Source organism: Manacus candei, unplaced genomic scaffold (assembly GCF_025592945.1).
Source record: "Manacus candei isolate 608988 ecotype Guabito, Panama unplaced genomic scaffold, ASM2559294v1 h1tg000008l, whole genome shotgun sequence".
Taxonomy (NCBI): domain Eukaryota; kingdom Metazoa; phylum Chordata; class Aves; order Passeriformes; family Pipridae; genus Manacus; species Manacus candei.
This window is the reverse complement of record NW_026138056.1, coordinates 23931564-23957547: the sequence shown is the minus strand read 5'-3', so window position 1 is coordinate 23957547 and position 25984 is coordinate 23931564. Positions and strand designations below refer to the sequence as shown.

Sequence of the window (25984 nt, the reverse complement as noted above, 5' to 3'; positions counted from 1 at the left end):
AAAACATCATTAACTCTTGCATGTTTGCTGCCACATGGATCTCCATCCACTACCACCACTGAGATGGCAGACCAAAGAAACTCGCTAGAACACGGTCCCTCAAACATGGGTGTGGTGCCCCTAGGCTTATCTCTACTGAGCCTGGTTTTATCCCCTCTTCCCTTCAAATCTAGTTTAAAGGTCTTTCATAGAGGTCTTTCATGAGACCCGCTAACTTCTGAGCAAAGATCCTTTTCTCCCTTTGATACAGGTGTACCCTGTATCACCAGAAGCCTGCTGTTGTTTAAACCAACACATGATCAAAAACCTCAGAATTCTGCCAGTGACACCAGTCTCAGAACCAGATATTTATCTGCTGGTTCTTCTTCTAGATGGATTTCATCCAAAAATATGGATTTCATATTACCTGAGTATCACACTATTCCAATGTTTCTTTGATCCTATCCTATTGGATTTATTCCCTTTTACCTTTGATGTCTAGGATTTAGCCTTCATATACATCCATTTGCCATCTTCCAAATGAGTGGTGAAATCAAATGGAATTTGAACTTTGCTTTCCCAATTGTCGGGGGGGGGTGGGTTGTTGGGGTTTTTGTTTTGTTTTTTTTTAATATCAGCACTTAATCTATTCTAATTTGAGATTCATTAGAGATGAATTATATATTTACAGGATTTTGCCTTTTCCCTTTAGCCAACAAACTTTTGTTCAATGTGGAATATTAGCTGCACAATGGAGACTATCTTGCAATGTAATTCGCAGAAGTCAAAGGTAGCTTAATAAAACCCCACAGGTGTGGTTTGAGTATTTTTGCATACCTTTTTTTTTTCTGTGCACAAAATAAGGGATGCAGTATATTTTTTACAGGGTTTTTCCTATAAACCCAATTTTCTCACTTTTTTTGCCACCCATATCACTGTGGAATTCTGCAACGTATTAATACCTCCTCTGATTTTGTGAGAGTAAACTTGTGCATCATCAACATGCTAATGTGTTAGCTGAGATGATCATTTAACCATATATGGCCTTCCCTCAGAAGTCAGAGCAGCCTACAGAGCAAGCACAGAAATAATGAGGTCACAGCAGTTTGGATGAGCCCGTCACCATGGCCGCTGATTCATGGATAGGCTAAACCAGATCCAGGAGCCGATCTCCATAGTTCGGCATGCAATGATGGTGTGTCTTCTTATTAGGTCTTCTGTCAGTGTAGAGATAAACTAACTTACAACTATTTCTAAGCATCTTTTCTACCCAGGAGAACAGGCTGCAGTAAGTAAGGAAGATATTTGGGACAGACAGGCACTGATGGGAAAGGCTGTTGCCCAAGTACCTCTTCCTTATCAAGGTTTTCCCATGGAGCACTACAGTGTTGCAGCAAGGTAAAAGTCACAAGGTTTCTCCATGGAGTTTATGGCAGAATATAGGCTCTGACTGTGTATATAAAAACCTTCTGGTTAGTATCTGAGATCTTCAGAGAGTAGCTTACTAGTAAGGTTGCTTCACTAACTATGTAAAATCACTTTCCTATAAAAAAAAGTCTCTGCGCAGTCCCTCAAGACTACAAGAATGTACCACCTTTGTCTCCCCATCCCTTCTTAGAGCAATATTTCATCCAGCATTAAAGAAAAAAGCATCAGGAAAAGAATATTTTATGCTCATAGTCTCCATCATTATATTAAAAATTACTGGGAGAGACAAGATGTTTAGATCGCTTGGTTTAGGATATTGCTTTTCTCATTATATGAATTAGACATTTTTAATAAGAACTCTGGCAAAACTGAAGGTCTCACTGTACTTCAAACTCTGCAATTCTCTTTTACTGGCAGACTCCTCCCTTAAACACCTCTGCAGCCCAGCAGCTCACTTTTCCATCCTCCCTGGCACTTACGGGCAGTTCTGAGAAAGGGCAGTCAGCTTGGAGACAGATTTTTCCTGGCATGTTTGTTGACTCTAAGGAATAGCACCACAAGCCTCTTGATTTAAGGCAAGGAAAAGGAAATGTTGGATATACATGATGTTGGCTTCTTTTCTAGCAGGAACAGCATATGTGCATTCCTTTGCTACACAGGCAGTCTGAAATGTTTTATTGAGCTTTCACTTCACCCTGTGATCTCTGTCATTTGGTTTTATTGAAGTATATCCATGTTCCTGTATACAACTAGGCTTTTCAAGTGATTTAGCTTAGAAAAAAAAATCAAACCTATGCATGAATGTCACTTAACATTCAAGCTCAAGACTGGGTGCTACAAACTTGACCAGATACTCCTACTCATCTTGGGAACCCTCGGTTATCATGCCTACACCTCTGGCAGCTTCTGAGTGTCAGTGGATTTGCTGCAAACAATGGGAGATACCACCTCCATAGGGTGGAAGTGCCATTGAGCAGCTGCTAGTGTGGCTTGCCAGGGTATGGGCAGTGGCTCCCCACTTTCTACAAAGCATCTGGGGTTGTTTAGCTGAGAAGGACCTGGATCCCACCCATTTATAAACGCAAAACAGACTAAAGCAGATCAGATTTGGGAAGTGAGGATGTAAGGCTGGAGCATGGGAAGGCAGGAGGCTGCCTGCCACACAGGCTTGTTCTGTATGTGGGCAAATACAATAGTCAGAGAAAAAGAACAGATGAACTAGAGAGAAGTGGAGAAAGATACAGAAGTTAAAGATTTAAAAGGGAAAGAGAATGCACAGGAAAGAGTTTTGCATTATGTGATAATACAATTCAAAGTAAAAAACCACCTTACTCACATTTTGAAACAAACAAAAAGAAAGCAAAGACCATGGTTTGGGGAGTTGTGGTTTTTTGTTTTCTGTGTGTTGGGTTGGTTTTTTTTCTTATAATCTACCCCAGAATGAGCTTTAGCCTTGACTTTCTGATACATAGATCTGGTGTTAATAACAACATCACTGTTTGTTTCTGTAGAAGGCGCCCCTGAATGTCTGTAGTCTCTCAGCTAAAGATAATCAGATGTCCTATCAGGATTAGCAGTACTAGTGGCCTCTGACAAACCCTACCTCATGGTCATTGAATTTCAAATCAGTAAAGGGGAGAGCCTGCACACACAGGATCAGAGCTTTGGGTACCAGCCAATGAGCCACAGAGAAGTGTCTGCACCTGTATTGTAGTGAAATAGCACTCATGTTACAGTGCAATTCCACCCAATTTCAAGCCTTACCCATCTGGAAAGGGATGGAAAAAGGGCTCTGATAGTGGAAATATTAAGAGACCAGTGGTGGAGTAGGGAAGCATGATGAACTGTAAAAGGAAACAGAACTGATTACATGTGGGCTATTGTGAAGGGAGCCTGAAAAGATAAACGAAGACAGAACTTGTGTCCACAGCAAGATTTACCAAAAAAAAAAAAAAAAAAAAGAAAAAAGGTTTGTTAATCTAGAATTTTAAAAAAGCTAAATGGGATCTAATACATTAAAACACGTTAGTAAATATTACAAAAGATACTCCATTATGTGTAATTACTTTGTAGAAAGCAGTAGACTTTAGAAACAAAATTCAGACATAGCATGTGTCTAAAATAACCCTCATAGAAACAAAGACACAAAACCTACAGTCTTTTTGCAAAAATACAATTATTTGTACATATGCTAAGTAAGAACATTTAACTGCTATTCATTGGGTGTGCACTTAGGAGAGGAGAAGTAGAATCCAGATATCAAATTATCCAGACCTCAAATTTAGAATTTTACCATTTTTTTAAAAAATCTGAAATAAAGTTCACAGACTGCTATTCAAATTAACATCAAAACTAGATTCTGTTTCAGCTTTAGTGAAAGCAGATGAGGATTCCCATTACATCTGGTTTGACTTTCTTCCCTCTAATAAATGCTGCCATTTGATCCATTTCAATGATGTATAACCTTGAAATGTCTGTCATTCATACAACTTTTTCAGAAAATAACATGAAGAGATGGGACTTTGAGTTGCATTATTCTTTGTTTCTGATGCAGGAATTTGTGTTTGTGTTTCAAGATTAGGAAATCCAATAAATGTAATTAAAAACCTTCAAGAAGCAAACACTGCTTGTTCTCCTTGACAAAATATTCTAAGAATCCCATAACAACTGTAAGGGAAATGTCCATTAAGATCAAGTGCATCTCCCTAAGAAGTATCCTCATCAGGGCCTCAAATGAATGTGAAAATAGCCTCACTCTTTGGAAATGCAGTAACCTCCACCATCACCTTCTTTTCCCATCCTCAATAGGCATCCCAATTATTTGAGTTCCCAAATTATTTAAGACAATGTGTTTGGACTTCATCATGCAGCCATGGAGCAAACGTGTAACTGCAGACAAAGTTAAAGGCTGAGGGCAAATCTCAATTTTTAATTTTTTTTTTTTCATGCTGACGTTGGTATTGGTTTCTTCCAAAACCAGGCCAGAATCCCGTCTTTTCACTCCATAATAATGAGGCAAGAGAGACACACAGTAAATCCAAGAAGCTAAATTGCAACATCTGCTCCCACTATTCTCAGATTGAGACTGATTTATGACTCACCTTGTGGGATGCATACTGCCAATTAACCAGCCTTTAGGCCTGTAGACCAGGCCCCAGAGACCAGTCTTTACCAGGAATTTTGCAGCATTCAAGACCTCAGATTCTTCCTCAAGAATGTTTATGAAGTGCTTGCCTGTAGACAGAATAGCTAAAGTAACAGCACATACACAGAGCCAAAAAAGGACAGCAGTGTGATCAGACACAGGTCCAAGCAGGAGACTCAGACAGTGTTAAAAAGGGTTGGCTCTTTTTCTGCGCTTTGCAGGCCATATGATCAGAAGGCAATAAAGCTATAAGTATTCCTACTTTAAGATCTGCTGAAAGCCCATGTAGCACTTATACTCATTCCACAAAATTCCACAGTCCATATTCTGATGGACAAAACATCTGCCATATGCTGCCTCAACAGTCAAGGCAACACTCGGTCATTCATTCCAGCGCTGAAGTCCAGGCTGTCAGGAAAACAGCTTCACATTCTGGATCATTTCTGGGTCTTGCTGAGCTCCATCAAAACTAGCAGTCCTTTAGGAGTCAGAAAATTTCTTTCCCCTTGCTATCCATAGCTACTAGCTTGAAATACTGGCTAATTATTAAATTCAGATACCAGTTTTTTCACCCACTTACGAAATAGACTGATCTTAGGGGTGTGTAAGATAGTTATGTGAAGCAACACGATGATGTTTGTTAAAGATTATACACTTGACCTATCATTTGTCAACAGACTTAAGTCTTTTGAACAGGTACAGCCGAATTCTATGTTCCCACAATCCGGGATTTCAGACTAAGATTGGTTCAAAGGATGCACATTACCCCTATATTTAGTTATTCTTTGAGACAATGTATTTCACCCCCTGTGATAGGCTTTCCATCTGTTTTTTGGTTTTTTTGAGTTCGCCAAGCAGACGTTTAGAGGAAGGAAAGCAAGGACCCAACTGCCTCTCCATATAAGCCATATATTTATGCCAGTCCTCTTCCTGGGAACAGGTATGCCACTGTTCCTAACATATCTTTGATTGTTGGCCCTCAGAAATCTGAAGAGTTTTTGAAATAATTTGAAATATTCCAAAGTGAATAAGAGGTGTGCAAGATCAAAACAAAGACTGTACTTGTAGCTTTTTCTTTTCACTCTTTAGCTTGATATGTTCCTTCTTTCCAAGGTCTGTTCCCTTCAGCTAAAGCTCTTCAGATGATGTTGGCTTGACATGAAATTTTTGTTTCTCTTTAAATCTTCTTACTCTATGAAATCTTCCTATATGGGGTTTCCTCCTGATCATCAATTTTTAGTTTACCGTTGGTTTAGGAAGGTCAGAAGCTTCCAAGGGCTGCGTCTTGACCCCCTGCAGCATCCTTCACAGGTGCCAATGCTGATGGCACCACAAAAACTGGGCTTTTTTTCACCTTGAAGGACCAGTCAGCTGGTGACAATCTCTCCACAAATGCTCTGCAGGTCTTTCAGTAAATGCAATACAATCATTGATGCTTAATTTTCATTGTTTGCCAGATTCTAATCTCCCCAGCTGTCTTTTTTGCTGCCTAACCTCAGAAAAAAATTGACTTCTCTGAGTGCTCCCTATATATCCATTATGTGGAGGAAAAATCCATCTGTTTCATTCTGCAGTATCTATATTTGAAACACTCAGCCTTACTTGTCTTTAGCTAACTCATTCTTCTCTGTCAGAAGCTTCTGCCTGAAACACTATTTGTGTTTTCTCCATCAGAGAGATCACCACTTCCAGCCTCTTCAGTCAGCACTTCATTCATCAGCCTTTCAGCAGCAAGAGGCACTGGTACCAATGCAAAATTTGTTTTATCCTCATGATATTTTTTCATCCTCCAAATGCTGTTCCCAACATTTTAAGTTTACGTGCAGTAATCATACCTATGTGTAGTAGTTTCTGCTTCTACTTAACACATCCCCTCCATTCCACAGCTGTTTCAGTTCTGAATGTGTTCAGTTATTTTGGCAGCCATCCTATACACCACTTCACATATCTACAACTCTCTAGCACATCCTTGCTTCTGAAAACAGAGGTTACTAATGTGCACCACTTCTGAGGGGAAGGAAAAAAAAGTAGCAGTGAACATTATCAACAACAGTTTCCCAGACTGGGCCCTCAGTTGTGATGCTTTGGTTTTGGGGTTTTTTTGATGGATAAAATCTAAGCCAATGCCAGAAAGATAGAGTGCAGTACCATGCTATCACCACAACGAGGCATGTGATGCATTGTTTTAAAGGCAGCTGTGGCAAACTGTTTTTATACTGTGCGGGGGTTTTTTCCATGGTGGAACTTCCCAGGTTTTAGTCAACAAGAAGACAGTTTAGGAAAGGTGCTTTCCTTTGCTGTGACATCTTCGCGATGGCAAAAAAAACCAGTTAAAACTGTTTCCAGTTTTCCTTTTCCAGAAGGAAATAAGTACTGCATTATTTTTCTTGTGCACTTCCAACTACTCAGCTGCATCTTCCTGCCTACCCATAGTTTTAAGAAGGTAAAAAGTACATTCATTTTTCTTGCAGCTATTAATTTTTTCACAATGTGAGTACATCTTGATAAAATAAAAGTAACGCTGCAGCTGTGTTGTGCCTGTAGTAAGAATTCTTCAATGACGCTTGCGCAAATTCCTGTGTAAGTATTCATCACTAGGACATTCAGATTCTACCTCATAAAGGCTTTTAAGATGTTGAGTATGTTCTTCTTCAAGTCATGAAAAGAATTTGTGTTGTTGTTCCAACACATTACTTGCCCTAGGGAGGAAATTCTGCTCTATATTTTAGCAGTCCAGTCCTGTATCATGGTGCTGAGTAGGGCCTCAGTAAAACTACTGATATGCAGAAACAATACCGAGCATGAGAAAGGACTGTGAAAGAAAATTCCATGTGTTGGACAATTTGGTGGTTCCAGAAATGGAATTACAAGCAATAATTTGTATCTTAATTATTTGGACAATATTCTCAGGCACATGATGTTAATCTTGGGGACAGTCCTGTGCAGGGCTAAGGACTGGACTCGATGGTCACTGTGAGTCCTTCCTTCTATTTAGTTGTGTCTCAACAATTTAGTTAAACCTTGTATTCAAGTGAATCCTCTTGGGTTGCCCTCAATATGTACTACCCTGGACCAACATAACTAGGATGTAAAATTTAGTAATTACATTTTTCAGAGGCATATATCTCGGCAGGTCTCCACCAAGTTGGTGGGCATCAGTTTCATACAATTGCTAGTAGATCAGAGCACTCACAGTGCTTCAGAATAACACTGGCCTTTCCTTTCTGTGCTAGGCAGTCCTTGACTTGTTTGGGACCGAAGAGATTTTTTAAGTTCTACTTCACAGAGTGGAACCAAGAAGTTCTGTCTCCCATTTCTACTAAGATCTGTGTAGTTATGCAGCTTCTTCACCACAAGATCATGCCTTTGCTTGAGTGGTCCCAGCCTTGTACAAGCTTCCTGGAATGGCTGTTTTCTTCTCTAACATCACATCATAGTCCCTCCGCCTCTTCTCTACTTCAGCATTTTCTCCATTTACATCCATTTACGTTGGGATTATTCAGATCCTTCTTGTCAGACTCTTTTTATGGGCTCTCTCCTGATTATTGAAGAGCAGTTGCAGCACAGTCCTCTCTCACTTTTTTCTTGGTTTCTCCTGCTCCCAAAGAGGAAGGAAGGAAGATACATCAGACACAGTTCAAGCTTCAGCCTTGAAGATTTGACCCTTTGTTTTAAACCATTTGTTTTCAGATACTCAGTTGTATCTTAGCCCTAATAACAGGCTTACCACTCTGCTTGTGATTTGAATGCTAAAGCAGGATACTAGCAGTAAAAGGGAAAAAGGAGATAAAAAGGTGTACTGCTTCCAAGTACAGAGCTAATTACTAGCTTGTCAAACTGATAAAGTGTCAATGAAGGCCTGAGTTGCAGATCATAGTGTCACCCTCCTAAAGTGTAAGATGTACAGATAATAGTAAAATATTGTATGTTACTGTCAAAAAGGATGGTTTAAGTGATATCTTAATAATGGCATGAAAGAGTTAATCCTGTTTTGTAAGAAGCAGTTTTATGTGATTTCTGGTACAACAGTAAAGAGAGTCAATTCCATATGCTAAAATAGTAACTGTTTAATTCAATGATTGTTTAATTCAAAACCAGAAACAGCAAGAGCTGATTGCTACCTTAAATTTAATAATAATTAATTTTGAGTTAGCAAATTGTTATTAAGCTCAATTGCAATTTTAGAGTTTCTCTCAACCCTGTCTCCTTGCTTTGTCTTTCTCGGTCAATCCTCTTATTTTATAAAAAGCCTAGCTGCATCCTAAATCCATTTTACACCCTTGCCTTTTATTGCCTTGGCAGTTTATAATATAGCTCTTTTGATTACTTCGTCCCCTAAATTAAATTTCCTATGGACCAGATCCTCAGCCAGCCTAAGCCGGTGTAGCTCTGTCAACAACCACCACTCAGCTGATCCAGATGAACGAGCCCCCTCCTATTAATCACCGGTCCTTTCCCCCATCCCCCAGGCAGATCGCTTGCACGGTATTGGCAGGGTTCCTGTATCATCTGTTCACTCACTAATAACACTATTCAGCATTTATTGGGCTGGTTTGGCTCTCTGCATGTTCAGCAGCAAAGCTGCTATTGATTGCATGATGGGGAAGCAGTATCAAGCCATATTCTGAGAGCTCTGTGCAAACTACAACGCAGTTAATTCACTAATGGTTTATATTTGCCTCGCTTGTGTCACACATGGAGAAAAGGTTTCAACACCGCCAGAGGGGGGTGGGGGAGGTAGTTCACATGATCGTTGTTGGGAGGATTTGGGAATCGTGCCACAAAAGGCAAGCTGTGGGCTTTGCTCCAGCAAGGATACACCTTGGTAACTCCAAGGCACATTGCCAGAGATTATATAGTCTGTGTTGCCTGATTACATACATAAATAAAATTGCCAGATAAAAGCAGTATGAAAGACAAAATGTTTTCAGCAGAAAGAGTGAATATGATCACATTTTACACCATCTACACTCCTGCTTTCCATGAAGAAGAAAGCTGCACTAGTTCTACTATATTTTTAATAAAATGCTACTCTAAAAGGGTAATCAAGTTATTAAGAAAACCTGTATATACTTTAAAGAACAGCACTGAGTGATTGACATGTTTGGCTTTAAATCAACTTTAAGGCTTCAAATTTCAGTATTATTAGAGGAGACTATAATGCTTCCTAAAGTCTCTCCTGATATTTTGCCAATGACAGCAGGCATTAAAATAACACAGAGTAACTTTAAAAAAATGAAAGAGTGCTTGGCATTTTGCTGTCTATGTTTTGTTTAGGTTTCTAAATGGTAATACTTTTATCTAGGAAGAAAAATATATTCTTCGCAGGATTTAAAACCTATATTAAAAAGTCTTAATTCAAGTATTTTCATTATGTCATTTTTTGCAAATTTGGAAGGGTTCTGAAAAACTTACAAAGCTCATCCATGCAATTTTAAGCAGTGTATTACCTTAAATTAGTTAATTATCTGTAGTTATTTTAAGGAGATAATTTTAAAGTGTTTTAAAGTGTTTAGTCTTACACCATTGCAGTTTAAAACACAGTATATAACACTACAGCGTAGCAAAATGCATAATTACAGATGCAGCTGACAGTGAAAGAATGGCATACATAAGTACAGATACAAGCACATATGCCAATCTCATTATCAGGTAAATATCCAACAGGGGGACAAAACCTGAGCCTAATTTGCTAATACTGTCTAAAAAGAGAAAAGCATAAAAAAGTCAAGGAAATGGTATATGTAGACTCATTTTCTCCCCAGCTAAATTACTTCTTCCTGAAATAAGCACAATAAAAATGTTCATTTTCCTTGACTTATATTCTGGAGCATGGCTTGGTTCTGTCCCCACTCTAAGAACAGTTTTAGTGATTTCACATACATACTCACCTTACAGGCTTTTAATCCCATGTAGATTTACATGCAGGGCTAGACTATTTACCTAGTTAGATGTGTTCTCTGCCTGTGGTAACCCCTCTTTTGTCATCTCATGCCACCCTGCAATGCTCTACACCATGATGTTCTGCTAGCCGCTGCCTAAATCTCATTTCATTCTGTGCTGTGCCCCTTTGCCTGCTATTGCTCACTTTCCCCTCCTCTTGCCTGTCTGAAACAGTGTGGAGTAGCACTGAGTGACTTGGTTTTGCACAGGGATGATGCACTGCTTTGGATCTGCAAGTGAGGCTGAAGGACTTGCATGTGCAGAGCACTGCTGGGAGGGCAGAATGAGGCTGGGTGAGGAGAAAGCATCACACAACAGAGAGGTAGTTAATGAACCCCTTAGAAAAAGTATTTAGAAGTCTCACTAATCCCCTCAGTAAAGAAAAAAAATGTCAGACCTCTCCATGAGTAAATTCCAGACCCAGACACATCCAGTTGTATGGCTATTTCTTAACAGTGTTCCACTAAAAGCATCCCTCAGCTCCCATGGCAGCTTCAGTAATTCAAACAGCTGCATGGTTGGGAGCCCAAAAGTATTGAATTCCTGTACTTCACACTGTTCCCTGGCATTTGTCAATTGAAAAGCATTTAGCTTAGTTTATTTCAGAGCAAACATTTCCCTTTGCCCCCCAAACACATGCTACTCTTCGGATCCGAAGGGCCAGAAATACTGCAGAGCAGAAGGCTGTCATCACAGCACCAGGAGGAGAGGAGCCAGGCTCAGGCATCCCTCTGAACCCAGCATCAGTGTGAAACGCTTTCTGCCTGCCACATGAAGCACTCGATTCCTCACCTTACAGAGTCAACACTTAAACTTTGAAGGATGCAAATTTGGTGCCCAGCTATGACAAGATACAGTATTTACTACAGCATGTGGAGTCCAAGCTTCCTGGAACTGGTAAAGGAGCATCTCTGACACTAGCAAACAGAACTACTGAGGAGCCTCTGATTTTTGCTGTGTTTTTCTAAGATGCAGAGTGGAAAATAAAAATACCTTCCCTCCCTAGCCTTCCTCTACCAACCTTTATACTTAAGATTCTTCAAAATAGAGGGGTTTCTAAGTTAGAAAGGAGTAAGCTCCCTGTATTAATAATTGTGCATGTGTTATGAATACAACAAAAGCTTGTGTAATGGGAGCCTTAAATGCTTTAAGACCTTATCAAATTGTCACCTGGTGGAAACAACAAGACTCCATTGTCTTATGGGAGCTAAACTCATTTCCTCGAGTAAAAATCTATTCCACTGGCTTTCAGCTCCTATATCAAGAAATAGTTTGTATGCATTTGCTTCTCTGTAATATGAGTTGTATCTTCTTGACTACTGAAAGTAGCTGAGAAGCGGAGAGAATAGGGTCTTTTAAACACGTTTTTCATGTGTTCACATGCTGTCTGAATCACATTTGCAGGAAGACATCAGCCTTTCAAGCAGAGCTCAAAGGATGTCTGTGGTGCCATGAGATCAGATATCTGTACTGCTGAAGGCCTCATGACTGTCTTAGCCTGTCACAATACTTAATTGGAAAATTATTTTTATTATGGAAACTGTTTTCTTTGGCTTTTCTGCTTTAGGCTCTTCAGACATACCAGACTGATCCTGCTATGAGAAAGATGCTAACTCAGCTGTATTTCTATATCATGCCTGTATTTAATGTGGATGGATATCATTTTAGCTGGACAAATGTAAGTAATTTCAGTATTATTACTCAAAAAATTATTCAGACGGGAAAGATCGAATGGTTGTACGTCATTCAAAGGTGACTTTCTGTATAATCTGGTCCATCACTTTTTGCCTTGCAAAATGGAAGTAAATTACTTCAGTTAAAGTAGAATACTGTATGTGTTTACTAGGGTTGATTTGTTATGTGTACAAATAGATATTTGCCAAAATATAGTACTATTGCTATTTAAATACTTTGTAACTCCTGTCAGGATCGATTTTGGAGAAAAACAAGATCAAAGAACACAAGGTTTCACTGTCATGGTGTTGATGCTAATCGCAACTGGAAAGTGAAATGGTGTGGTAAGTACAGAGGTGCTTTGGTCCCCCAGTTCAGATTACTCCGTATTTAATTATCCAACAGAGGCAATCATCCAAGTAGGTTAGATCACATCTGTTGTGAAGTGTTTTCTTTTCCACAGTTAAAGTTGAAGGTACTTTCTCATAAAGCCACAAGCCAAGGCTCAAATATTCCTTTTATGTTCTAAAAAAAAAAAAAAGTCCTGAACTTAGGAGAAACAGACCTTACAAGAACTAAAAAGTTTTCATGGAAATTGTTGCAAAAGTAAAAAAATCACACATACAGCTATTCTGTATTTTGGCAATCATATAAGTAATTTAAAGCCCAGTATTGAGACTGGTCCATCACTTTTCAGGATTCACCTGACTACAGCTTTAGGAAACATTTCAAACTTCATTTTATTCAATTCTTCATTTCTCTGAAATTATTTTAGCTTTGGAAATGTCGAACTTGCTTTGTCAGCCTCAATGTTAAGGACTTCATTATTAGTGATTTAATACAGAAAGAAGGTGTTTCTAAATGCATGGAGATACAATTTGAATCTCCCAGTGCTTTTGTAAATACTTATATAAAAATTGGCCTCAATTTTGCATAGAGAATGCAGCAGTAATGAAATAACTAGCAGAAGAGCTGAAATGGATCCATCGAAGAAATAGTATTTGATTAAATCTTACAGAAGACAGTGCAACTCACACAGGTGTAAGCAGCCCTACAAGTTCTGGTGTAAGAAAGTAGGAACACTTTGTTATGAAATATGGCAATTTATACCTGCTGACCTACTCTCCCATCTTGAGCAACTTCCTTCACTTCTCTGTGCAGCTCTTTTCTCCTCCAGCATTAATCCACCTTCCTTATTTATACTGCAAGCTTGTAAAGGCAAGAAATTGTGTTTGCATAATGCTAGTGCAAGGGCCCTCCCTTCAGCCCATCCCTCTTCCTCTGGAAGTCTCTAGATGTTTCCACAATACTCTGATTACTTGCAGTAGGAGTGAGCACCGTGCAGTCTGGCTTGCAATGACTGGATTCTTCAAGTAGAGCTTTGAGAATTGTAAGGATAAAAGTGAGTGTGAATAATCTGCCTGGGAACTTTACAAATGCAGTGAGTGTGAACAGAAGCATACTTTCAGTATGGCCCTGTGAAATATGCTTCCAAATTTTTTCAATTCTACTTGCTGTAAGGAGAGGACTGACACAGAAGTAGTTACAGAAAGCCTATGTTAGCTGAGTCCCAGGGCCTCTAACACAATCTTTAATGCAATTTTATGCTGCAAAAATAATGTAAAAATGAACCAATCCTGCATCACTGCTACCATCACTTATTCAAGTGCATAAGTCACAACTGCAGGTATTTTGGGAACATACATTTACTGTTCAGAAGATAGCCACTGGCGTAGTTGGAATGATCAGTTCTTTTATGAAGTCTTTGGACACATATTTTAGGTACCTATCAGTGCAACATTAATACTCAGTGCATTTTCTTTCTAGTCCTAATTAATCTTTCTTGGGTTCACATCTCTCTGCTCCTCCCTTTTCCTGCTCCCTAGCCACTGTATTAGAGCACATTTTTACTCAGTCCTAAAAATAATTGCTTAGTTTTCATTTAAAAAAACTATTTTTTCTAGCCTGAGTGAAACTGTCATAATACCCACATGGCTTGTGTGTTGTAATCCCCTACTTGTTGCATTTCTCCCCTGCACTGAACATGAAAGACAGGTCCTCGCCCGAGTTTAAAAAATAAAAATTCTTTCAAGGTTGCTCATCATGCACATGCTCTGCTTCCCTCTCTGGAACCCAAACTCTGTCTGATTCTCTGTTTTGATGGAGAATAAAGAGCTCTTTCATGAACTGGGCTGACTGGTGCTCAGAAGGTCCTGGACACTAAATGAGTCAGAGAAGAATCTGGATCATATCACACTTTGAGGCTTGCATAATCATGGTGTGTTTAACATTTAAAACTGCATGTGCTTGTAAAAACCTTTTCATTCAGTTCAGTCGCACTGACAGGCTTGAACTTCACTGTGGGGCTTCCAGGCAGGTATGTTGTGGCAGAATCCAGCCCCAGCAAAGCCACTGCAAGCTAGCAGCAGGGAGCTAGTCAGTACAGATATCACAGGATCCTGTCTGCTTTCCTCTTCCCTGCTAGTGTAGGACTTTGACGTAAACTTTGTGATATCACTTCTGTATTCTCTAGGGACCAAGAAAAAAGTCGTATCACTGATTGTGCTAGATTTCACATTGCAGCACCCTTGTACCCAAAATAGTGCACAGAAATTGCGCACAGATCCATGTGAATACTGACAGCAAAAACTCTGGGAATGCTCCTTGCAATACGTACATATGTGCAACAACCAGCACAATGGTTTAATGATAATGAAATAAATATCAACTTTAAAACAAATAATGAGGTACTTAGAACTAAATTGTGTCATAGGGCAAATCCAGTTAAAGGGGTTGCATCCAAATCCCTGTGAGAGCAGCAACGGGAGTTAAAATTTCCAGAGCATCCCAATTTCCCGTGCACCACAGTGCTCACTGAAAACAGTACCCCGTACTGGCAGAAGTGGCTGCAAGGAAGTTTGAGAATCATGCTCCAGCTCATCCATCGTCTCAGTCTTCTTTCTGTATCAAAGCATTGGTTTTATCAGTCTCAGCACACATTTCCTTTGTTCACTTGATCTCATGATGGATGTAGAAGGATACCTACTCCCCTGGTATGCTATCAGGTACAAAAATAAGGCAGCACGGTAACATTTTACACAATTCCATTTGCTTCTCATGATTGTAACTCAGAAATTTCACAGGATTTGCTACATACTCTATCAATTTTTTTCCTTCTTGAGTTACTTTGAAAGAACTTTCAGTATGAAAACTGAGTATATCCTTACATTATCCAAGGCCACCATTGAAACCCTCTTTCTCTACTACAGCCAGCTTCTCTTAAGGTAAAGCATTAACTACAGCTGGGATTTCAAATAGCTTACAGTAATGGGCTGGAAAGTTTAGAAAGTTTTTTTCTTCACTGAAAGTCACTAAACTGAGTCATATTTTTCCATTGGGTCATTTTACCCTTAGCTTGTAGGATTCCACTGTTTATTAACAGTGATATTCATTTCCATGATTTGGTATACACTGTTACAGGAGATGAAGTATCCATAAAAAAAAGCAAAGGCTCTGGAGGGTCTGTTAAATAGCTCTCCTTTAGCTATATTATCTGACAAGACATTGAGGCAGAGTGCTCTTGAGATTTGGATGACTTGGTGGCCATCTGTTCTACATGGAAGATACCATCTGCCCTCTATATAACCCTTCCATATCCACTGCAATCCAAGCACTAATACCTTTTGAAATCCCCACCTGTGGCCACTGAATGGTAGCCTCAATTTTCATCTTAAAATGAAACTGCAGCAGGAAATTCTTCCACTTTTTAATTTTGGCATTATGTTGATTGCATAACCCTGGTTTAGTTGATATCTTTATGTCTTCTCACACACTGCTCTTTTCTTATTAATTGAAGATGGCAGTACTTACTGTACAAATAAAACATTGCTTTTGTAAGTCTCTAATGGCATCAGGAAGTTCTCAAACAAATTATTATTATTCTGCAGGTCAGTGTAAAACATGGTATTTTGAAATCACAGCAGACAGGAGAGGAGTGGATTTGCATAAATATTGTTCTTTCAGGCCCAAGCCCTAAGCTGTAAATGAGATGATGGCTTAGATACAGAATTGCTAAATGATAAAGGAGCCACCACCACATCCCCTTTTCTAAGTTTCATCTTTCAGTACCTCACAGGATATTAGAAGTAGGCTACTCTTGTGCAGCTTGCTGCCACCTGAGCAGGCTGATGTAGTGAAAGATATCCTCAAAACTGAACTCCTGCCCCAGACTTGAAGGAAATTCAGGCCCTGTACAAACTGAGATGATTTCTATTTTAACTAACTGAGTGATCATCTCATGTGGCTTGTCATTTTTTTCCCCACAAGGTTTGCAAGGGTGAAAATAGTCTAGTCAGGAACTATTCTCATGTTTTAAACCAGTCTCTAAGGTAACGCCTGTTGAGGTTATGTACCTACCATTGTAACCACCGCTGTAGTAACCAGTACATTAAAAGGCTAGATTTGTCTTGGCAGTGATTAATAAAGAGGTATAGCTCTCTGATTTCAAACAGACCAACTGAGACCTATCAATAGTTTTAATAAGGGAATGCTGTCTAAAAAGTGCTACTGATACAGAAAGCCAGGGAAGAAAGGACAATGAAGTCAGGCTCTCCTTCTTCTGTTGGGTTTGAGATATATCCTCTTGGGAGAACTGCCCGTAGTTGGCCAATTGGAAACTCGTTGTGTCTACTAGATGAACAAGCAGATTGCTGTACTGAGGTCCCACTGACTCAAGCTCATCAGTCACAAGAAAGCAATGTGTTTATTGCTTTTCATGCTTTTTGATGGGGGCCAAAAAAGGTTGAGCCAGAAGCTGACCCTTGGAAATTCTCTGTGATCGTTCACCATCAACTTTCTCTTTCAATCTCTAGATGAAGGTGCTTCATTTCACCCATGTGATGACACGTACTGTGGTCCCTTTCCTGAGTCTGAACCTGAAGTAAAGGCTGTTGCTCATTTCCTCCGCAGACATCGGAAACAAATAAAAGCCTACTTGTCCTTCCATGCATATGCACAGATGCTGCTGTACCCTTACTCTTACAAGTATGAAACTATTCCAAACTTCAGCTGTGTGGTAAGTACATTAAAACTTGGGAGAATATGCTCCCTTATATAATATTTGTTGTATGTTTTGTTTTGAGAGGAGACTTGTTTCTTCAATACTTTGCATATATTTAACATTGAGAAGTATTTATTCTGGATTTGCCTGCAATCGCATTTCTGGTTATATAACCTTCACTCACCGTGAGTCCGTGGTAATTTGATTAAAATGGTATAGTGCTTTCCATCCATCAGTCCCTTTAAATTACTTTATAGGATAAATCCCTAGGTTTTAATTATAATTATTATCATTTTATTTAATTAACTGTAATGGGAATTATGTAGTCAAGTCCTTGGGCATGTAGCTAAAATTCTGTCTCTTCATGCTCAGAACTTAAACACTAGGATCATACAGTAGATCATCTTCAATGTTATGAACAAAAAAAAAATTGAAATTGTTTACATTTATCAGTTCAAGGAGAAATCTTTTGATTTCACCAAAAGTAAAGCTTCAATTGCATTATGTATCATTCTGCTTAGACACAGTGCTTTTAACTGTTTAAGACAAGCAGTTAATTAACATCAGAGGCTTCTGTATATTAGAAGAATAAAGTGATAAGAATACGTTTTCTGATGGAAGCGTATTGATTTAGATACATACATTTCATTTATTTCATGCTCATCCAAATGCAGAACTGTTCCCTCTGCTTGCAGTCTGAGGTCTGTTTTAGCCATCCTCCTGTTCATAAAACCCTCCTTATGGCTTATTCTCTTAGGGAAATCTGGCTAAGCTTTGCTTTCTGTTTGCTCCTGCTCACAGACCCACACTGCATCAACCAGTTGCAATCCTCTTTCTGTCACACTCAGTCCCCAGTAAAATTACATTTTCCATGTATCTTCCATTTTTACCTTGAAAGCTGCAAGTTGCAGTGACTTTTAACTTGCTAATTTCAGCTAGTTTTCTCCAAAGGAGCTTAACTGCACCTTAGATTTATCCTATGCAGAATAAATGATGCTGTCAGTCCCTGGAGCTTCACTGAAGTTTCAGTTGGCTGCTCTCTCAGGAGGCTGAGCAGCCAGCACTCCACAAGCTAAACTCTCCTTGTAGGTTTATTTCTGTCGAGACACTTAATTTCAGCAGCTACTAAACATTCTTCTGTCTGACATCATTCCTGTGGAACAGAGCAAGTTAGAAGTTAACTAAGCAGCCAAAGGAGCTAAAAATATGAGACTTGTGGGGACTGACCACCCAGCCCTGTATCGACTGTGAATAAAGTCATGAATCTTCTTTTTATTCTACCTTCTCCACTCTCTTTTGGGGAGTAACACTGAGAAAGGAGTTCCCCAAGTGAATTGATGACTATTACTTACCAAAAAGACATAGACTGACAATTTAAAACAACAGAATCTAATTCCTTTGAAGACAGCAGATGCAAGAATATTTTTTTCGGAGCAGACAAGAGAGAAGGTAGTAAAGACATGGTGTTAGGAAGAACCAGCATCTCCTCTGCAAGTATATAATTATTGGGTATCTTATGAAGATACCCAGAGCAATGTAAGGCAATAGCAGACACTATAGACAGGAAATTCATTGTAAGGAGAAGGAATGTCTAAAAGAGAACACACGCCAGTGTATCTGCAGTACAGTTTTTGTTGCTCAAGGGATGTTTCCATTCTGAGACAGGAAGTAACTGCCCTGTAGCACACACACACTCTATCTTTCCATCCATAGCTTTTAGACTAAAGGATCCCAGGTTTTGATGTTTAATAGGTGTTCCTAAGGTTTGTGAGGCCTTGGATCAAGCTCCTCACTGGAGGGTGTGAAGCACAGACCTAAAGGAACGAAGAGAGACACTTGTTTTAAACAACAGCCCTGGACAAATGGAAGCCAAATCCCAATTCTAAATATTTTGCCAGTATTTGGACCTTGTACTTCTTTTTATTGAGGTGGGTCAAAAAGAACAAGGAGGTTGGAAAAAGAAACTGAAGTAATTTCCTGTAATTTATAAAGCTCGTTATGGGGATCACAGTGAAAATTAATGGAATATAGTTGCTTATTTATTTGTGTGTTTTAATATTTGCCTACAACCAAACTCTCCATCACCTGGTAGCTCCTAAATGAATAGTTTTTAATACTTGAAGTCTCTAAAACGGTGACTTAGGGTGAGGTTTCAAATTCTCCATTTCTCTTGGAAATTACACTGAGTTAGAAAGCAATGGATCTCTGTTTCCTGACGCTGATAGAACAAAGGTTGTTTGCCTACATGGACTGTGTACAGTGGAGAACTGTAGGACCCCACATGCATAGCAGATAAATAACATTTGGTGCTAGCAAGGGGACACAATTAATTCTGAGCAGTAGAAAGGATGTTTCTGTCTGGGCCGGATCATTTTAGTGAGCTGTCAGTTACCGTTTCGATTAAAGTGCTCAATTATTCAGAGCTGCTTTGAAACTGGAGAGCTGTGTACTGATCACAACATGCATATTCTGCTCTAATTTAGGCACAACTCTCTTATTAACATTCTCCTGAAATCTGTTCTTTTAAAATACTTAAAATAAAAGTAATCTTTCAGATTGAAAAAAAACAGCAGAAACATATATCTATCTCAAGACTTTTAAATTTCACCTGCTTTTCATCCCTTTTCTTCCTGTGTAGTCGTTTGCCTTAGTGTTTGCAGTGAACTTACATGGCATGACTGAGTTTGCATATGTCTTTGTAAAAATCTGGTAATTTTATGTGGCATTTTCTCCTTGAGAGTGTTCAAATACTGGTTGCCTGGATTTATTCAGGATCCAACCTGCACAGTATGATGTGGTAGAGAATTGTCCCTTTGGGCCCATAGCTCCAACAGTGGAAGCAAGCTGCACCCCTCAAGGCTAAGAGCTTCAACTCGACAGTGCCCAGGGACACCTGCCTAAGTGGTGGACTTGGACTTGGACTTGGACTTGGGATGCTCCCGGCCTGACCTCCAGACAGTTGCTGCCTCTGCACAGAACCCAGTACCATTGTGATGATTTTAAACAGGCGTTGCCAAACTATTTCTTTGAAAGATTTCAACAGGACTTGCTTCTGTTATCTCATTGCTGTACAGTGTGTAAATTATGCCCAGGGTGCCTTCTTGTCTGTGGCTATGTTCTCCTTGCCACAGCATATTTACCGGGGCTTTGCTCTCCACCCCTCTCAGCTGTCTCAGCTGAGCCCTGCCTCCTGCTTCCTTGGCATCAGGCCTGTTTTCAGGCCTATGTCAGCCTGACCGCACCACAACCCTGGCATGGTAAGCAGAGCTGCTTGCAAATTTTGGTTGAGCAACTGAGCCTGGTACTTGGGACTTCAGTGCAGGTATGAGACAACAGCCCCAGGCTGCATCTGGAGCTCCCCACTCCCTGGGACCCTGCGCAGCCCCATGGCCACTGCCCCAACAGGTCCCAAACAGGTCCCAACAGGTCCCAACACCTCCAACCCCATCATGGGTCTTGCATATCACAACTCAGAAGTCAAGGCATCTGGAGGAAGAGTGCCAAGTGATAGCACTTACCCCTTCCACCACAGGACAGAGCCCCTTCCCACCTCCTCATCTTTGGTGTTACGGTGAGTCAGAGGTTACCCCTCACACCAGCTGGTGGCCACATCCCAGTCCAGCTGAGTTCCCAGAAGCATTGAGTTCAATGGTCCTTACCTCCATATACTGTCTCGTGGAGGTGGCAAGAGGTCAAGCTGAAAATGTCAGTCTCCAGCACCATCATCCCTCTGCTGAGAAACAAACAAACAAAAAATCTGGTAGTGCTTAACAAATTTTTATAATGGAGTAAAAAAGTGCTCTTCCATTTGCTAAGAGTGTAAAATAAACTCTCCAAAGCCCCATCTGCAGATCAGTAAGTGATTTATTTTTGTTTCTGGAATGACATTTTTAAAGCAGTTTTTCCTGGCTTCTCTACTCAGACAAAGACCCACAGCAGGAATACCTGCATGGGTCAGACCAAGGATTAAGTCAGAATCCCAACTCCTGAGAAAGGCAAACAAGTGGAAGGTTAAGGAAAACATAAACAGAAAGGCAAGTTTAGAGTAACATTTTCCCAGTGCATTCATCTAGAGCCTGATGAATAACAAGGTAAGGACTGAGTTCCTGAAGATTTGCATAAACACAGACTTGCAGCTCTTTAGTTCATGGAAGTAAAACAACTAAAATAACCATTATAGCTTTATCCAGTGATTCAAAGTCCAGCTGTTTCCAGCTCCTAAGATGATAATTTCCTGTTCTCTATAGGGAGATGGTTCTGTGTTTGCCCAGCCTCCACTGTACATTCTCCAGCATCCTTTTCTTTGGGATGATAATATTCATTTTTCTGTTGTGCATCCCTTCTCTATGTTTGGGTGCAGTATCCTTGTGTGACCCTTAGAATTTGCTATAGGTCAGGCCGCCTGCACCCAGTTGCACAGGATGCTGTGAACCTCCTAAACAGACTGCATCCACACAGCTGTTGAAATGCAGGTGCTGATTTTCCCCATACAGTACTGAAATCACATTTGTGCATTAGTGCACAAATGCAAGACTGCATCATGCAGCCCAGCGTGAGAAAGTTAGACCAGCAGTGAACATTCACCTGGAATTTGCCTCTTTCTTTCTTCCCACTCTGCTCACTGAACCACTGTGGAATGCCAACAAGACATCATTTCTCCTTCACAAGCCCAGCAGTGACAAGGTTTAGTGGACTGGGAAGTGCAGCCACAGAAGATGCATGCATGGCTTTTAAACTGTATAAAAAAGAGATTATTTCATCTCATGGTTTCACATGTTGCCTAAATTCATCGTATCACTAAATCGATATATACAACTTAAATTTACAAGTATTTAATGTCTGGTCATTCACAGTGCAGTGAGCTTCTTTATGCCATGAAGATATCAAAACAGGATTTTCAGGGAACTGCTGTCAGTAAAAAAAAAAAAAAATTATCCGTTATAGTAATTTTAAGTTAGCTGCCACAGTCTCATTTAACACACCATTGCACCAGAAGACAGTGATCCATTGACTCAGATTCCAATCCCATTACACTATTTAATTTAAAGTCTAATTTATGTATTTGTTTTTCTCCTCCTTCCCAGGAATCAGCAGCCTATAATGCTGTTAACGCTCTTCAGTCAGCCTATGGTATAAGATACAGATACGGTCCTGCTTCTAGCACTTTGTGTAAGTTTTCCTCTGGCAGATTTTGTGACTTTGACCTTCCTATGGTAAGAAGGAGAATACCCTTATTATAACAAATAAAGCAAACACTGTTTAAAGTGAACTTTGACCCAGTTTTGGGTTGTGAGGAAGGCGGAAGACAAACTTTTGCAGCTGATTCAGTCAGTTGATTGCAGTAAGATTAACTCAACTGATGCAATAAAAGAGATTAAACTGCAATGCATATGAGAGGCAAAAGCCAGTAAATATTCATAACATATAAAACCATATTTTTGAAAAAAGAAAGATAAATTAAGGTCTTAGAAAGCATATCATTATCTGCAAATGTGCTACTAAATTGTAACAGCATTTGTCAGTCAAGCTCTCTGTTGACAGGTAAGAGAAAAAGAAGTTCAACAGGTTTCAACAAGACACTTTTTTTTTCTTTACTGAAACTATGAGGCCTGCATGCTGTGGATAATGATAACAGATACTGAAAAAGTGAAAAGCTTAAGATTTTTCACAAGCAACTTCCTGCATCTCCTCTGCTGTTGCTGTGTTTTGGCTACAGTTCCACTTATTGTGGGCCTCCATCTCACAGCATGATCATCTTGTTGTGCTCATTACAGTGCAGTCAGTCCTATGTTAAAGGAAAAGCAGTGTGAATTAATGCCAGAATTGCAGAGACTACAGCAGGCCACGTGAGAGATGGATCTTTATATAAATACGTGTCTTGGGTAATCAACTTAGGGAGACAATGAAAGCATAAGCAGCACACTTCCTCAGGAAGGTTTGTTAATATTAGACACCACCTATGCAAATGCTCTCATGCTGTGAGGAAATGGTGACAATATAAGACAAATGAAAATAATTTTAAAAGCACTTTAAAAAGGAGAAGTTAGATTACTTTATCAACTGTTCCTCTTCTCCCTGAAAAGGAATTGCACACAGAACTCCAGTTCAGCTGGGAGATCATTGTGGAAGGAAAGCTTTAGACTGCACTCAGATGAGGACGGGAACAGTCTTACACAAAACAGTCAGTTATAATATTTTTCTTATGAAAATCAAGGGTCTAATCCATATCATGCTGAGCACCTTTCACCAGGTGCTGGGTGCCCATGCCCTTCTCAAAAGGGTGTTCAGGATCAGAGCAAGCAACAGTTTGAGTTGCAAGTATATTCACTGAGTCCCGGACACAAAATGCCACATGAACCTTCTGGTGCTTTCAACATGACCTGAATTTAACATTTTTTAAAATTTTCTCTGAATTTCCTCTTTCAGATGTGAGTTCTGGCAGCTCTATGGACTGGGCCTACAAAAATGGCATCCCCTACGCATTTGCATTTGAGCTGCGTGACACTGGCCATTTTGGATTTTTACTTCCTGAGACGTTGATCAAACCAACCTGCACAGAGACCATGCTTGCAGTTAAAAATATAACTCTTCACTTGCTGAAGAAATGTCATTGAGAGGGAGCTTGAAGTGAACATTTTATTCGCAGTGCTGATGCCTTTCAGTGCATTCAGTTGCCATTCTAAGCTTGGCCACTTCAAAATTCATGAAGCTAGTGGGAAACATGCTATTGTTTCTACCAGATTTACTTGGTGGGAAATGGAAAAAAATCATTTAATATCTGCTCTACAGAAGTCCATAAAGTTGACATACTAACTTAGCTACCAGCATGGTGTAAATAGTTTCTTCTTTTTGCAATAAAGCTTTAATTTTGCAACTTCAGTGGGGCAAGTCCTGGTCCACATAGAGATGCCTGAAATAAAGTTCCACTTCCAGGCAGGCCCTAGCCTTACTCCTTTCCCTAATAGGAAGACATCTCATAGTGGAATCTCTCGAATCAAGGGGTAAAGTTTACATTTATGTGAATGTACTCTGTGACCCAACACAGGCCTGTGTCCACAGCAGTAAATGCCATATAGTGGTAGCTGCAAGTGGCAATATGGCTCTCTTCTGCATGTATACATACATACATACATGTATGCACTTTTGTGATTTTTTTCATATTATGCAATAATTTGTCCCAGGGTTTCCTTTAACTGTTCAGAGAAACCTATTTTCAAATGTATATATTGGGACTCAAAATCAATATATCATCTTTGAAAATGTAACTTTCCTAGCAATGTGTAAGAATTATAATGGAATATTATTGAGATATACAATACTCTGCTTTATGGAGAGACAAAGCAACTTGCCATGACTTGGAACTTGGAAGCTGGCAGTCAGCTGGTGCATACAGGCTCTACTGTAGTCAATGATTGCAGCAATTTCCACCAGCCAAGGATTTAGCCTTAAACTGTAATTAACTGATGATAACTGATGTTTTATTTATCAGTGTTCTTGCAGTAAGTTCTGCAGCTCCATGGCTATGTGGCTTTTCCTCTTGGAAGTTTTATATTTTTTTTTGCATGTTTTAAAGGAATTAATAAATTCTTAATAGATTTTTAAGTAAGCCAGAGATGAAGGCAGAAGCCTTACAGCTCAAATACAGTGAATAAGCACCATGTTTGAAAAAACAATAATGAAAACACAGAGAAAATAACAACATGTTGAGGGGGTTTTGGTACTTTTAAAATACTATTTTTTAATCTTATTATATCTGGAAAAGCATATATTTTACTTTATTAATTTTGAGTTTAATCTTATAACATTACATGTTAAATAAAACATGTTTGTTAACAAAATCATCAAAGACTTTTGAAGTATTCTTCATATTTCATTTAAGTGTTAAAGTTATAGTTCAAGAATGTAACAATTTTACCTATCTGTGAAACATTCCTGACACTAAAGATATGGTATTTTAAAAAACCTACATCCTCTCTAAATAAATACTTGAACTTAGCAAATGGGCAATCTTTATAAGTCTAGGGGGCACTGTATTTAATTAAGCACACCATTGGTTTTGCGTACTCTTTTGCATATTGCAAAAGGCAATCAGTCAGAAACAATGACAGAATTTCATTCTATTTGTCTAACACTTTGTTAATAAATGTATTTATTTTAAACAGGATTTCTGAAAGCTCGTTCAGGTTTTTTTAGTTCTTTCTGGTTTGAGTAATTCAAGTTTCTATTCTGGTTTATTAAAAACCTAGGGGACAGTAGCTCTCAAAATATCTATACATTAGTAATTTCCAATTCCTTATGACCATAATCATTTAATATTTTGAAGACAGCAATAACTGTCTTTTGCTATGTACAGATTCTTGACCAATGGCCTTGATAGGGGTGTAAATTAATTATTAGCACCAATTGTTATGAGTTATTCTGGATTTAGGTGACAAGACTGAACTGCTACAACGACATAAGAGACTGAAATGAAGGACAGAATGCATGATGAATGTCTAATCAGCATGAGGAAAATTTACCTTTGAATTGCTACAGTACAATCATGGAGAAACCAGATTCTGATGTGGTGGTTTGGTTCCTGCTTGTAGTTCAATAGTTCATCATATGAAACATTTCAGTTTCATCTTTATACCATTACAACTCCAGTGGTAATGAAAAGTAATTGAAATCTTGGAGCAAGAAGGGGAAACAAAAAACCAACCAAACAAACACATCTTTTAGTTACCAAAAGAACCAAACACTGTAGATCTACTTTA

At 39.2% G+C, this 25984-nt stretch overlaps 1 protein-coding gene across 2 annotated transcripts in view; it reads left to right on the top strand.

Moving 5' to 3' along the window:
• CPA6 (carboxypeptidase A6) overlaps nucleotides 1–24933 on the top strand; it is an 81692-nt gene extending 56759 nt beyond the window's left edge. For both annotated transcript variants that reach the window (XM_051768942.1, XM_051768935.1), the window contains 5 exons: nucleotides 12063–12173; nucleotides 12423–12513; nucleotides 17041–17243; nucleotides 22313–22397; nucleotides 23655–24933. In XM_051768942.1, coding sequence (XP_051624902.1) covers nucleotides 12063–12173; nucleotides 12423–12513; nucleotides 17041–17243; nucleotides 22313–22397; nucleotides 23655–23842 — 678 coding nt within the window. In that variant the 3' untranslated portion in view covers nucleotides 23843–24933. The remainder of the gene's footprint in view (nucleotides 1–12062; nucleotides 12174–12422; nucleotides 12514–17040; nucleotides 17244–22312; nucleotides 22398–23654) is intronic.
• The last annotated feature ends 1051 nt before the right edge of the window (nucleotides 24934–25984 follow it).